The sequence below is a fragment of the Magallana gigas genome, chromosome 2 (genome assembly GCF_963853765.1).
Source record: "Magallana gigas chromosome 2, xbMagGiga1.1, whole genome shotgun sequence".
In the NCBI taxonomy this organism is placed as follows: domain Eukaryota; kingdom Metazoa; phylum Mollusca; class Bivalvia; order Ostreida; family Ostreidae; genus Magallana; species Magallana gigas.
In genome coordinates this window covers 20,030,056-20,044,281 of record NC_088854.1, presented here as the reverse complement: position 1 = coordinate 20,044,281, position 14,226 = coordinate 20,030,056, and the positions used below count along the sequence as shown (strand labels likewise).

At 32.9% G+C, this 14,226-nt stretch overlaps 2 protein-coding genes across 2 annotated transcripts in view; one reads left to right on the top strand and one right to left on the bottom strand.

Annotated features, from left to right (window-relative positions):
- Positions 1-14,226, bottom strand: part of LOC105320441 (dipeptidyl peptidase 2) — a 329,741-nt gene that overhangs the window by 66,816 nt on the left and 248,699 nt on the right. The window lies entirely within an intron of this gene.
- On the top strand, positions 8,810-12,579 carry LOC105322676 (uncharacterized). Its single transcript, XM_011421525.4, has 2 exons — positions 8,810-8,963; positions 9,155-12,579. Exon 2 carries the CDS (start codon positions 9,164-9,166, stop codon positions 10,553-10,555), a length of 1,392 nt encoding a protein of 463 aa, XP_011419827.3. The 5' UTR covers positions 8,810-8,963; positions 9,155-9,163; the 3' UTR covers positions 10,556-12,579.

The window sequence follows — 14,226 nt, the reverse complement described above, 5'->3', positions numbered from 1 at the left end:
CTTTTAATTCCATATCTTGGAAGTTTATTTATAAAGTTTTAGAATATTTGGGTTTTAGGGAAAATATGATTACATGGATTAAAATTTTAAATACACGGATCAAAGCATCAATCTTGCAGTGTGGTTTCCTTTCAGAACAGTTTGATATATATAGCGGATGTACACAGGGGGATCCTATTGCTCCATATTTATTTATTCTATGTGTAGAAATTTTAGCAATTCTAATAAAACAAAATACAAGTATCAAAGGTATTGTGGTTAATAGTAATGAACAAAAGATTATCCAATATGCAGATGACACAACTTTAGTACTTGATGGTTCACCAAATTCACTTTTTGCTGCACTTGACACTGTAGATTTTTTTTCTAGTTTCTCAGGACTAAAGATCAACAGCTCGAAAACAAAAATTGTTTGGATTGGTGCTAAGAAAATTTCTAAGCAAGTATATCACCATACTAGATGGAAACTAATGTGGGGATGTACAACATTTAGTTTATTGGGAATAGAATTTTCTGTAGATTTGGAAAAAATAGTTAACCTAAATTATGATATCCGAATACCAAAAATTAAAGCTATGATACAACAGTGGAACAGGAGAATACTCACTCCCATTGGTCGAGTCACTGTAGCCAAAACATTGCTTTATCCAAAGATTAATCATCTTTTTATTTCTCTCCCAAACCCGGATAAAGAAACTTTATCTTTTTTAAGTAATCTTTTCTATGAATTTGTATGGAATTCAAAGATTGCCAAAGTGAAGAGACAAATTATCACCCAAGATTATTTAAAAGGGGGATTGAAAATGCTAGAAATTAACACTTTTTTAAAGTCATTAAAATGCTCCTGGATTAGGAGACTTTTTAAAGATAAGAAACCATGGATTTACATCTTTTTTGAAATCCATGGCAATGAGGTTACAAAAAATATGCTTGATTTTGGTGACAAATATATGCATAATATTGTGAAACGTAGTAATGTTTTCTGGAAAGATGTATTTCAGCCATACTTAACAATATTTCAAGCTTCGGATAACATAATATTTAAGAAAAAATTCTTTTCTATGCCAGTTTGGTACAATACAAATATATGTGTTGGTAATAAAACAATTTATGTCAAATTGTGGTATGAACATGGTGTAAAAATAGTTAGTGACTTTTTGAATAATGATGGAACTTTTTTATCACAACATGATTTTGAAAAGCAATTTAGCTTGACAAATATTTTTACCATGCAATTTAAAAGTGTTATCAGTGCAATATCTAAGTTTTTCAAGACCATGTCAGTTAATAGGTCTGATGTGAGTAAAGATTTTTCACCATTTATTCCTTTTTATTTTGGATATATACTGTTAAATGAAAAATGTTCCAAAGTTTTGTATCAACTCATTAATAGTAAAGATATTGTTCCCAAGGCAATTCAAAAATGGAACACTGAACTTTCACTTCACTTAGATATAAATGATTCTGTGAAAGATTTTTTTAAAGTTTGTTTTAAGACAACTACTGATACTTCAATACAGTAGCTACAATACAGAATTCTTCACAGAATTCTTCCAACAAACTATTATTTGAAAAAGATTAATGTTATTTCATATGATGTATGTGCTTTTTGTAAGGAAAATGTGGAAACAATTCAGCACGTATTTATGACATGTTCAGAAATACTTCCTATATGGAATAATCTTAGTATGTATATTTATAGAAAAACTTCAAATAGAGTTGGCTCTAATGTTAAAAATGTACTATTTGGTGAACTTCCATTCAGTGGTTACAACAAAGTAGTTAATTTTATTATTCTGTACTCCAAGCAATACATTTTTAATTGTTCAAAACAAGACAAAAAACCTGACATTGTTGGAATGTTACATCATCTGTCATTCAAATATAAAGTTGAAAAATATATAGCTATCAAATCATGTGATATTACAAAATTTAATAAACTCTGGGTAAATTGGAAAAACATATTTGAGATATAATTTTAAACATGGTAAACAACTGTTCTATTTATATTTGTGTGTGTATATGCGTGTGTGTATATATATATATATATATATATATATATATATATATATATATATATATATATATATATATATATATATATATATCCTTTATGTTTGCTCTGAAGAGAATGTAGTATGTAAGAGAGAGAAAGAGTGTGAAAGTGAGAATGCCAAAAAATTCTTATATATATTACCCTCTTTATGAAATCATATATTATTGTGAAAATGAAAACAAAAAAATAAATTATAACAAAAAGAAGTCGTATATGATCATTAGTACTTATATATGGTTTTATAACTGTATGTAATATCGTTATTATAATTTTCATTTCATTAAACACTGTAAATGTCATCGGTATTACCTTTTGGGCAGGTTTAATTTCGACATTTTGTAATTTTCATTGCTACAAGTATCACCCTTCAAAAACGCGTTAGAACCATTTTCCCGGCATCATGATAATTGTTTTGAAGGTCAAGAGAAATGTAAATAGTAATTTTTTTTACCTCCACCCCAATGGGCCCATAAATTATGCAATTTTATAAAAGTATATAGTTTGGTTGGGAAGATATCTCTACAAACATTTTAAATGTCATGCATCATAATTAAGGAATGAATCTGATAATATCTACTTAATTTATACGAATATATTTACATCAGATTCTACCAAGTATTATTCCCTCTATTTCTTACGAACATGTATAGTTAATTCATAGCTCTATAGAAACAGCCAGACTGAAATTTACATGCCCCGTTTATCAAGTGGTCGAAATTGAGAAGAAATTGACAAGTCTGAAATTGACACGGCTCGTTTATCGATTGGTCTAATCCTATCGAAATCACGGACTGTACGAAATAATCATGATGATGTTAGACTCAAGGTCTCACAGGAGACTACTAGTATTTGGCTGTTTCTTTTAGCTAACGTACTAATGTACATTAACAGTAATGTAGTGAAGTTTACTTACTTTTCATAATCAATTTATTAATAAGTTAAAAGATATATGTTAATAGCGAGCGCAGCTCGCCGGCGCGCAGCGCCGGCGCGAAGCGAGCTCTACCGGCAAGGCGTGTGTGAATAGAAAATTCGGACTAGTTGCACATTCATTCAACGGATTTTTTTGGCGTCAGTAAATCGGACCAGTAATGCATCGTTTTAATCGTCCCAGTAGTTCCCTGTAATCATGGCAATTTTTATCACTTCACACTCTCACGAGAATCAGCAAGACAAAACAATAACGATGTAAGCGACATACAGTCAATGTTACCTCTAAAGTTCACCTCAGTACATTTTCAATCAAAAATAATCGTGTGAGGTCACAAACGTTTACCACATTGATCCGATATATTTTTTCGGAGTCAGTAAATTTTGACCCACAATTCATAGTACCAATGGTTTCCAACCTCACGTTCCAACATCACGTTCTCCCGAGAATCAAAGTAAAACCTTTGAAAAGCTTATAAGATGTGTAATTTTAAGAACATCATGCTTTTTAAGTAAATAAAACAGTATACTTCGCATACTTTTATTTCTCAGGGGAGTTTTAAAGAGTAAGACGACACTTAACCAACGTCAGCTTTGACGTCACAATAAGCACTGATAAGGGGAAATTACTCTAATTGAAGTTATTGTAAATCTGCTGAAATGACCAAAATCCTCTTAAAATCTTGCAAAGGCTAAGATAAAGAACAGCTGACGAATAAGGACATTTCTTCAGATACAGGAAACAGTTGCAACTTGCACTAATTTGGATGAATGCTCACAAATATTTTATTCACTATAATTACGGTAATTTCCTGAAACGTAACGTTATACGTAGCAGCGCCTTTTTTTAAAGGGGGTGGGTGGGTGGATGGCAGCCTCATCCAAAAAATCTTTGCAAGCAAAAAGAAAAATAAATCATGAAAATTCTAATCCTTTAGCTCTTTAGCAGTTCAATGGTTTCTTTATTTTCACTTCCATTTATTACATGCAGGGGGGGGGGGGGGGGGGGGGGGACAACACCATGTTCTTTTAACATGATAAGCAAATATTTTTAAGCGTAAATTAAAAATAAAATTAAACATTAATTATTTTTTTTAAGTGGAGGGGCAAATCCATGGTAAGTCGATTTTCTATGTATAAATTGACAAAAATGAAAAAAAATTTAGCATGGGGGGAGCTCTATGATGAGTCAAGTTTTATATGTAAGTTTAAGAAAAAATGTCTACTGCAAAAAAAAGGGGGAAATCAATCAATCAATCATAATCACAATCACTTTAAAAGAGGAGATGCAGTGCAATGAATATTTATATATTAAAATCTTGATTATTTAACAACATTGTATCTGAGATTAAACTATTGTTCTACATATAAATAAATTATAACAAATCTTATAAACTATGAATAATGAAAATTTACTGAAAAATAGGTATGTTTTATTTTTTGGCATTCAAATTTCACGTTGTTAATTTTATTTTATTAATTTATTATAATTAATTGTTTGATCACATGCTGTGCTCGCCCCAACGGTCGCACCGTAAAACATATTATTATAGCATTGAATAAGTTATTTTTGACGTCGTCATGTCAATTACTGCCGTCAGGTAAGCAGACAAATTGAATAACGCGCGGAAGCATAACTGTAAAACGTGATGTTTTTGACAACTTTTATAAAATGTATTTTACACCGATAACATAGAAATCACTGTTTGAGAACGACTTATGTAAATACCTAGTCTTGTAAATTCATACGCAATGAATAGGTGTTGCAATTAGAGGCATTTAAACATCACTGAATTTAATGGAAAAACATAGTAGAATTTAGATATAAACAAAAAAATGCTTTCTTTGATGATTCATGCGGGTTATGAAGGTAGCGGTCGTTGCAGAAAAAAATTGCATAACCCGCTGACGCAAGTTATGTGTTTTTTCTGCAAAATCGCTACCTTCATATCCCGAATGAATCACCAAAGAAAGCATTTTATTGTTTTAATAAAACGGCTTTAGGGCAATTTACGCTTTATAAACCGGAAAGCGGTTTATTAAAAAAAAGCCTAAATATTTCAAACTGTGACGTAAGCAACATTTGTTATACGATATAAAAAAATTTCAGCCAATCAGAAAGCACATTGCTCTGTTGTTCACCAATATCAGCGTTACTGATATTGCAACGTTATTTCTCAGCCGTTATTACTGCCGTCAGGTGAGCAGACAAATTGAATAACGCGCGGAAGCGCGTTATGATAATTTGTCTGCTCACCTGACGGCAGTTATTGACACGAAGACGTCAAAAATAAATCATTTAATGCTATAATATTAACATTCCCTTACTGATGAAATTAATTATTTACTTAAATAAATCGATATAAATTGCAGATAACGGAGGGAGTAAATTAGTAACAGCAAGAACAGCTGTTTATAAAACCGGTTTAACTTGGTTATTTAAAAGACTGTTGAGATGAGATCGACGAGCATGCAAATATAGTCCATGAAAAATAACTCTTAAAATTTTGCTTTTCATAATAAAGTCAATTTTTTGAAGAATAACTGTAAAACGTGATGTTTTTGACAACTTTTATAAAATGTATTTTACACCGATAACATAGAAATCACTGTTTGAGAACGACTTATGTAAATACCTAGTCTTGTAAATTCATACGCAATGAATAGGTGTTGCAATTAGAGGCATTTAAACATCACTGAATTTAATGGAAAAACATAGTAGAATGTAAATATAAACAAAAAAATGCTTTCTTTGATGATTCATGCGGGTTATGAAGGTAGCGGTCGTTGCAGATAAAGATTGCATATCCCGCTGACGCAAGTTATGTGTTTTTTCTGCAAAATCGCTACCTTCATATCCCGAATGAATCACCAAAGAAAGCATTTTATTGTTTTAATAAAACGGCTTTAGGGCAATTTACGCTTTATAAACCGGAAAGCGGTTTATTAAAAAAAGCCTAAATTGTTCAAACTGTGACGTAAGCAACATTCGTTATACGATATAAAAAAATTTCAGCCAATCAGAAAGCACATTGCTCTGTTGTTCACCAATATCAGCGTTACTGATATTGCAACGTTATTTCTCAGCCTCCTTGAGTTCTAGATACGATATTTGACTAATGTGTTAATGCATTAATATTTTGTCTCGAATTATTTCGAATAACATGTAAGGGAGTTAGTTGGAGAATGTTGGGGATAGCCCCCCCCCCCCCCCCCCCCATAAAAGCAGACATTTTGTGTTTAATATTCAGGGAAATAAGAATTAGTATTTGAATAGTAATTTGTTTTGTCAAATTGTAAACTCATGTTGTTAAATGTCGAATAATTGTAAAACCATTACATTTTAGTTGTAGATCAGAAGCAGAACTATCGTAAAATAGGAAATATTAATGCTTAAATGCCACAATTTGCATTGTATTTTCTTAGATTTCCTCATTAAAACATAACTCAGTCGAGTTACAACGATATTTTTTTATCAAAGAATTTTTTTGAAGTTTACGTAGAGTATATCTTGTTTAAAATATTTTATACGTATGATAAACATTGAACCCATTTTGGCCCCAGTGTTGTTTCAACAGTTTAGAATTAAAACTAAATCAATAAGCTTTAATACATAAAAATTAAACATATTGTAGCATTGAAGTTCTTAAAGAGACAGTACAGCTGAAAACACGTGTGAATAACTTCAGATTTAGCTATCGTATAGTTAGTAAATAAGAAATAACGTTTATTGCAATAGTTGAAATACATGAAAATCCCTTTCACATATTTAATTATGAGCTTCCGGAAATTCAAGGGCCGTACAAACCGGAATAATCTTATATCGTTTATTTGTACCACATGGACTTTGATTGACAGTAATTGACACGTGCTGAAAACTACAAGATCTTCGTCCCACTACAGTCATCATGGAAAACGAAGTTAAAGCGATTCTATAAATGAAACACATCCTTACTTACTCGATAATTTATAAATGGTTTACCAATTTAGGTTCATTTTAAAATGAATAGACATAAATATGTCAAATAACCCCTCAAGGGGCCTCATTTATAAAAATAGATTTAGGTTGTAGCAACTTTGAACAGTTATTACCTATGAGAAGTAGAAAAGACATATTTTTACCAACAAACCTGTCCAGGAGATTCTTCGCGAGCCCTGCATGTGTTTTGTTTACAGTAAATAGGCATGCGTAAAAGTATAGAAGGCTGAACCCCGAACACTTTGCGATATATTTATGTGATAGGTTATACGTAATTATTAATTTTAATGAAATAATTAGATTTATTGCATGGAGAACTTTGTAATTTTCTGAAATTTTATACATTCATTAGTAGTACAAAAATACCGAACCGGATCGGAAATTTTTCTCAAGTCGGTTTTTCGATAAGATGCGTCGTACTGTCTCTTTAAAAGGAATATCTTTAAAAGATTTTTTTTACCATATATTTACTATTCCTCTATTGATTTTTTTCTCCAGAGATACCATTATGACTTTGTGGGATCATAGTTTAAACTTTTTCAAATCTAATAGGATTCTATATTAAGTTTTGAACCTCTTTGAGACAACAGTATTAATTCAAATGTCACAGTTTGAACAATTTTGAATCTACATTTCTTATATGTGTGCATATCATATCACATCGCACATCAAAGTTTTTGAGCATATTTTCCATATTTATTTCTTAATTAAACGTTAACCCCTTTTGAAGCCCCAGAATTATCCAGGAGTGAGAGTTTGAATAAAAAAGAATCAACGATTTATCATGACGCTTGCATAGTAAAGATTTTAATTGCTCCTAAGAAGAAATTTTCACTACTTAAGTGTATATATTGTCTAATGTAAATATTTGACTCCCTATCGTGGCCTCATCCTCCCCCCGGATATCATACATAGAACAAAACTTAAATCGAAACTTCCTTGGGATGCTTAAAACAAATTTCAACTTTTGTGGGTTAATTGTTTCTGAGAATAAGTTCTTTATATAGTATTTAAAGAATTAAATATTCGATCACTACCACAATTGATCATGATTTAAGAGGACTCGTTGGTAGTGGCCATTTTTAGACTGTATTTGTCTCATTTAGAAAAAGAGCTCTATATAAAAATTTAGGAAAATACCCAAATTTCAACGGTGAAATATCTCATATATTAGGTAGATCTTATGGTTTGTTTCTTTAACCATCAAACTTCCTTTTCAAACATTAATCTGGTGCTTTACTTAAGTTGCAACTTTTCTTTCCAGATGAATTTTGATTTTTTTAAGCTGATTCTATCCCTAAGTTTTCAATCACCTATCATTTTCCCACCTTACCTCGTGGGGTAATGATTCGAACCCCCCCCCCCCCCCCCCAAAAAAAAAAAAGAAAAAACCTCTGAAAACCATTTGGCCAGAAAATCTGAAACTTGTGTGGAAGAATCCTCAAGTAAACTCCATTTTGTTCAAATCATGATCCCCAAAAGAACGGTGAGGACACGGTAGGTAATAAAGTTTTTACATAGCCATAATGGAGGGGGGCTCTTTCGTATGGTTACAGTCTCTTTTTTTATTTTAGAAGAAAAAAACCCAGATGGATATCTGTTTCTGAATTCAACCTTTTGGTCATACGGGTATTTCATAGTGTATGAATTGGGAATTTTTAAAACTCTATGAGGACTTGAAGACCTCAAATTACATGTATTACTAGTATATAATTTTGTACTGAACATTATACCTTAAGCAGAGTATTCTCTACTATATACCGGCACTTCATAAAGCCAAAATTTTGCTCTTAATAAAAAATGATATTTTTACAGTTTGTATACGAGTACAGTTTTTATTATATAGACACAAAACCGTTTGAATGCTTCCTTAACGCGCACATTATTTTTGTGTAACCCTTGAGATTAACACGAATGCTATTTGGAAAAATGTAGAAAAAGAAATTTCTTGTGAAAACCAAATTGAAAGTAGGACTATCGTACGTGTAGCGAAAGAAAGTAAGTTTTATTTTTGTTCCTTCCATAACAATTTCTGAACACATCTGTTTCTTGAATACATAAGTGTACAGCTATATTTTCATATATAACGTGACAAAAACAATAACCTGAAAATTGGTCCCGCTATCTCGTCGTTTACTTTAAGTTATATGAAATAGCTTTTGAAACTAAAACTTACATTTTCCCCTTAGGTTAAGCGAATGGCTTGCAATTTGAAAGACGACAGTAAAGTGTGTGCTATTTGTTGGGACGAGTTTGCAACACCAAAAAATCTGAAATGTGGTCATACATTTTGTCTCTCATGTTTAAAAAGTTATCAGAAGAAATCTGAAAACAGAGATGAGATAAAATGTCCACTATGTAGACAGAAGCAAAAGGAGTTCTTTGGATGTCTGGATAAGCTACCTGATAATTACTTTGTGAAATTAAAACCACCAGAGCCTGATGAAAAACTTTGTTGCAGTTTATGTCCCGAGAGGACTCCTTTAAAACCATGTTCCCATTGTGACTTGAAACTTTGTCCTTCTTGCAAATTCTCCCATAAATTGGCATTAACGCTCTCTAATGATGAATATGAAGTCAGCTCCGATTCCGGGTCGGATGAGGATGAGGATAAAGACCTCAGTGACGACGGGCTTCTTCCATTTCATCTAGCTATTTCGGGACAATTTATCAAAACTAAATTTAATGCTACTTTGCAATCTTCCTTTTCAATAAAACCAATGTCATCTTATCCAGGGGACGAACAAAACATTTTTGTCAGTAATATGCATGAAAATGAAACTGGGCTTTGTGAAATCATCACATGCTACGGTCCTGAATGTGTTCGTGTTGATATCGAAGGAACTGAACTGGACAGACGTTTCTACGACCAAGGAATATCTTGTATCATTGACATAGGAATGGAACAGAAAATCATAGCTCATTTTCACGAAAGAATGCTCCTTAAAGAGGAAGACGGAGATGTCCAGTTGTTTACAAAAACTGAAAACTTAAACCCAACAGCTGTGTGTCAGATTAATAACGGACAAATTGTTTGTGTTGGCTGGTGCAGGGATCAGCCTGGTAAATCTAAATCAAAGGAGACCAACAACAATGATGAAATGGGGGCCCTTCATTTTTACGATAGACGTGGACATTTTTTAAAAAAGATAACCAGGTTTTCCAGTGAAAGTTATATGAGAAAGCCTAGAGCAATGTCGTATTGTAAATCAAATGATACGATCTGCGTATCTGACACTGCAAACAAATGTGTCTATATTGTTGATCCTGAAGGAGAGTTGCTGAACAGATATACTGGCGTTTTTTTAGGAATAAGTGGCACATTCTTGGATCGATTCTCCGTCTTCGTTCCGGGTCCAGTTTGCCACAACGAAGGAGGTGATATATTTGTGGGGAATAGAGCGGATCATGCCATTCATATTTTGAGCCCTATTGGACAATTTTTGGGGTACCTTGCTTCAAGATGCGACATAGGATTTGGATCTCCATTTGCTCTTATGTTTGACAGTGAACATCGACTCTGGGTGGGCGACTTCAAGGACGGAAAGATCAGGGTTTTCGAAATCACCAGTTACAAAAATTTCATATAGAGAAGACCTTCATCATCTTCCTTTCCCGGACATTCACTTCCGTTTTTTTAGTTCCGTGTTCTTCTAGTTTCAAGTTTACTACAAAAAATGAATTCTCTAAACACTGCGATCTCGCCCCTTTTTAAACGCTGCAATTTACCCTTTTAAATAAACATATTGAAATATTTGATCTAAAAGTTCCAAGCATAGTCTTTATGGAAATATTCAAAACCATTTCTGTCAACCCCTGTGCTTTACGTGTTATGCTCATTATCTTAAAATTTATCTTGGATTTGAGGCCCATTGCTCATCCTTACTGAAATTGTGGAAGTGATCCCCTTCACCAAAAAAAAAAAACAAAACAAAAAACAAAAAACCCCAAAACAAACAAAAAACAACATATCATATCCTTCTTGAAGTGTTAAACCAAAACAGAGCGTTAAGTGTTAAACTAAATTTTTGCAAGAGGTGTACAGTTAGCTTCATTTATAGCACCCTTTCTGTCTGTGTGTATGTCAGCTTGTTCGTACTCTCTCTCTCTCTCTCTCTCTCTCTCTCTCTCTCTCTCTCTCTTTGTGTATGTGTGATCTCAATCATGGCTATCATGCATCTACACTTTTAAATTAAGACATTTTGCCATTAAACTAAAAAAATGCCTGCCCCAGAGTAACTGCTTACACCTTTTGTATTTCAACACGTGTGATATGATGTCCGTAAGCTATAACTGAAGTTTACCTGATAAGTTATCATTCTTAAATTAAGTAATAAACTACTTTCATTTTCGATAAAACAGCCCAAAATAGCAAAAATGAGAGTAAAGTGGTGGTCACGCTTTGGCGGATCCATGTCAGTGGGAGTTTGCATCAAAATAAATGCTTGCAAAGAAATAATGTTGGATGATTACTTGAAAAAATATGTTTACTGGGAACTTACTTAAAGTATATGTAGAAGTTAATATTTGACAGACATTGAATAATTAAAATTAGGCAATTCGTTTCATGAACGCGCGATTTTAGTTTTAACCTTTGGTGAGAGAATGAGATAAACCTTTCCACAACTGGGTAACCAAGAACGCTGGTTGACTAATTAATGTATTGGCGAAAAGCGTAGGACGAGGTCATAAAGCGTCGCGGGCAGATATTCATATCTTGACTAGGACATCTTTGCTTAATGCAAAAGTTAATAAAAGATAAAATTGAATATTTTTTGTGATTTTAATTTTGATGGAAAGACCTTAATCAACGTCATGGCGGAAAATGTAGGGCGAGTTAACTTTTGGGCAGATACTTTAATTGGACCTGACAACTATGGTTTAAAATATGCAAATAAATATTTGATAAACTAGCGGGTTTTTTTTTAATTTAAAACATTTTTATACTACGACAGATCGGAAGTAAACCATATCATTAACTTGTAAACAATTAACAGATTGTATTCTTCGTCCATATGAATTAATTATGTAACGATGCATACATAAACGAAAAAATTGAATGGGGACCCCCTTTTCCTCCAAATTGTTTTTTTTCATAACAGTTGTTTATCCTAAATTCTTAATTGAAACAGTGATAAAATTATAGCAATATTTGACCTAAAGAACAACATTTAGAAATACATCGTACTAGATACCCACTCACTGGTTTGAAATAAAATAAATAAGTTAAATTGTTTTTTTTCAGCCAGTTGCAACAAAACGAATTACGGCCACGTACATGTATATGTCATCCATTTCAGTTTCGATTTTTCAACTTTGCACGCTCCTCTAAATATCCAGCGATGCAGTCGTGTTTTATTTTTAATTTGAATTCTAAAGAATATGTTAAGTAAGCAATTATGAAAAATTTCGGACACAGTACATAAAAAAATAAATAAAATATGGTTCAATATATTAAGCATTTTATCCTATTAATGTGTAATGTGTTAATTTCCGCGCTTGCGCGAAATATCATCTAGTGTATTACACTACAATGCACTTTCTTGTCGCTCAGGTTGTAAATTTAAATCATGATGACTGTTCTTCATGATGACGATACACATATATTTCATACAAACAGACATCAGTATGAATATAATTTTAAGCACTGAATGCTTATTTATGGATGTCGTGGTCCTATAACACACCAAGTGGTGCAGGCAAATAGAATACCTAACGCGCGGTATGATAATTTATCTGCACCGCTTGGTGTTTTATAGGACCGACCACAGGGGTCAAGCCCGTTTTAACATTAATTTCAATGTAACCATAAATAAAGAAAGGGGTCGACCTCTGACCCAGATAAAAAACTACCAGCTCGCTTCAAAAACCTAATAAATCAATTATTTTTTATAACACTTGCAATATGCATGTATTTTTCAAAAAAGTAATATCTAAGGTAGCAAGGGGCAGTTTCGAATATAGTACCCGGTCAATATTTTTGTAAAATTGAGAGTTGCTGTACTTGCAGGCTTATGAGTGTTTCTAATATTCATGAAATGATTTTTAATGATTATCATTAGTTAGAGGGGTGTCTTTTGTTGAAATTGATATGCAATATGTAGGCCCCTTATGTTACGTACGTAAAATGCGAAACCTGCGGCTATGACTGTTGTGTTGACTTTACATAGTGAAATTGCAAGTTACAGACGGGAGGTAAAATAACACGAAAAGTATGTTGATGGGACATTGTAAACTATACACCAGTAAGTTTCTGACATGTGATAGTGCAACATGCACGCGGTACGGAAGGTCAACCCTCTGCAGGGAATTAACTAAGGGAGGTCTAAAAAGCTGAAAAATTATGAAAAATTAGCAGAATATGAAAGGGTCATAATCTCATAAAAAACCAGTATGTAGAGAATTTTACAGCTAGGTTTTGACAAGTAATTTTCTTCAGAAATTGGTGATTGGCCTTATAAAGGGTGAATTACAGGTATTTGTACTGAATTGGAACAGAGGAAATTCTAGTTACAGAGTTCCGAAGACAAACATCCCTTGGCTACAATGAATTGTATCAAAAGAACTGTCCCCTGCCACCTAAGAATTTCAAGTTGATGGGTCTTAAAATAGCGGAGATATACGTCATTATTCTCTCGAAGTCGCCAGTTTATTTTTACTTGGACATTTACCGGTCCAGGGCTCACGATGGGATTTTGCCTATGACAACAGCAGTATTGCAACAAGTCGAGAAACATTCGCACTAATCGCACGCTACTTACATCCTTAACTTTCGATAAAATTCCTTAAATACTCTCCGAACTGAACTTTTATTCTGCAGCCACATTGATTTCTAAGAGGGCCAGCCATTTTGACGTCTTCGAGAAAGACTGATTCTGATTGGACCATCAGGAATATTAACCAATGAAATTGAGTTTAACATTTTCTACCACAATGGCCGGCCTGGTCAGAAGTTGATGTGGCTGCAGAATAAAAGTTCAGTTTGGAGAGTATTTAAGGAATTTTATCGGAATTTAAGGATGTAAGTAGCGTGCGTTTGATGTGAGATTTTAAAAGATTAGTGCGAATGTTTCTCGACTTTTTGCAATACTGCTGTTGTTCATAGGCAAAATCCCATCGTGAGCCCTGGACCGGTAAATGTCCGAGTAAAAATAAACTGGCGACTTCGAGAGAATAATGACGTGTATCTCCGCTATTTTAAGAATCATCACTTGAAATTCGGCATGAGTGTATCTTAGACATTACTTTTCTGAAAAATACA

Bases quoted from the DNA above. Each gene is read 5' to 3' on its own strand.
- LOC105322676 (XM_011421525.4), top strand. From the start codon at position 9,164: ATGGCTTGCAATTTGAAAGACGACAGTAAAGTGTGTGCTATTTGTTGG.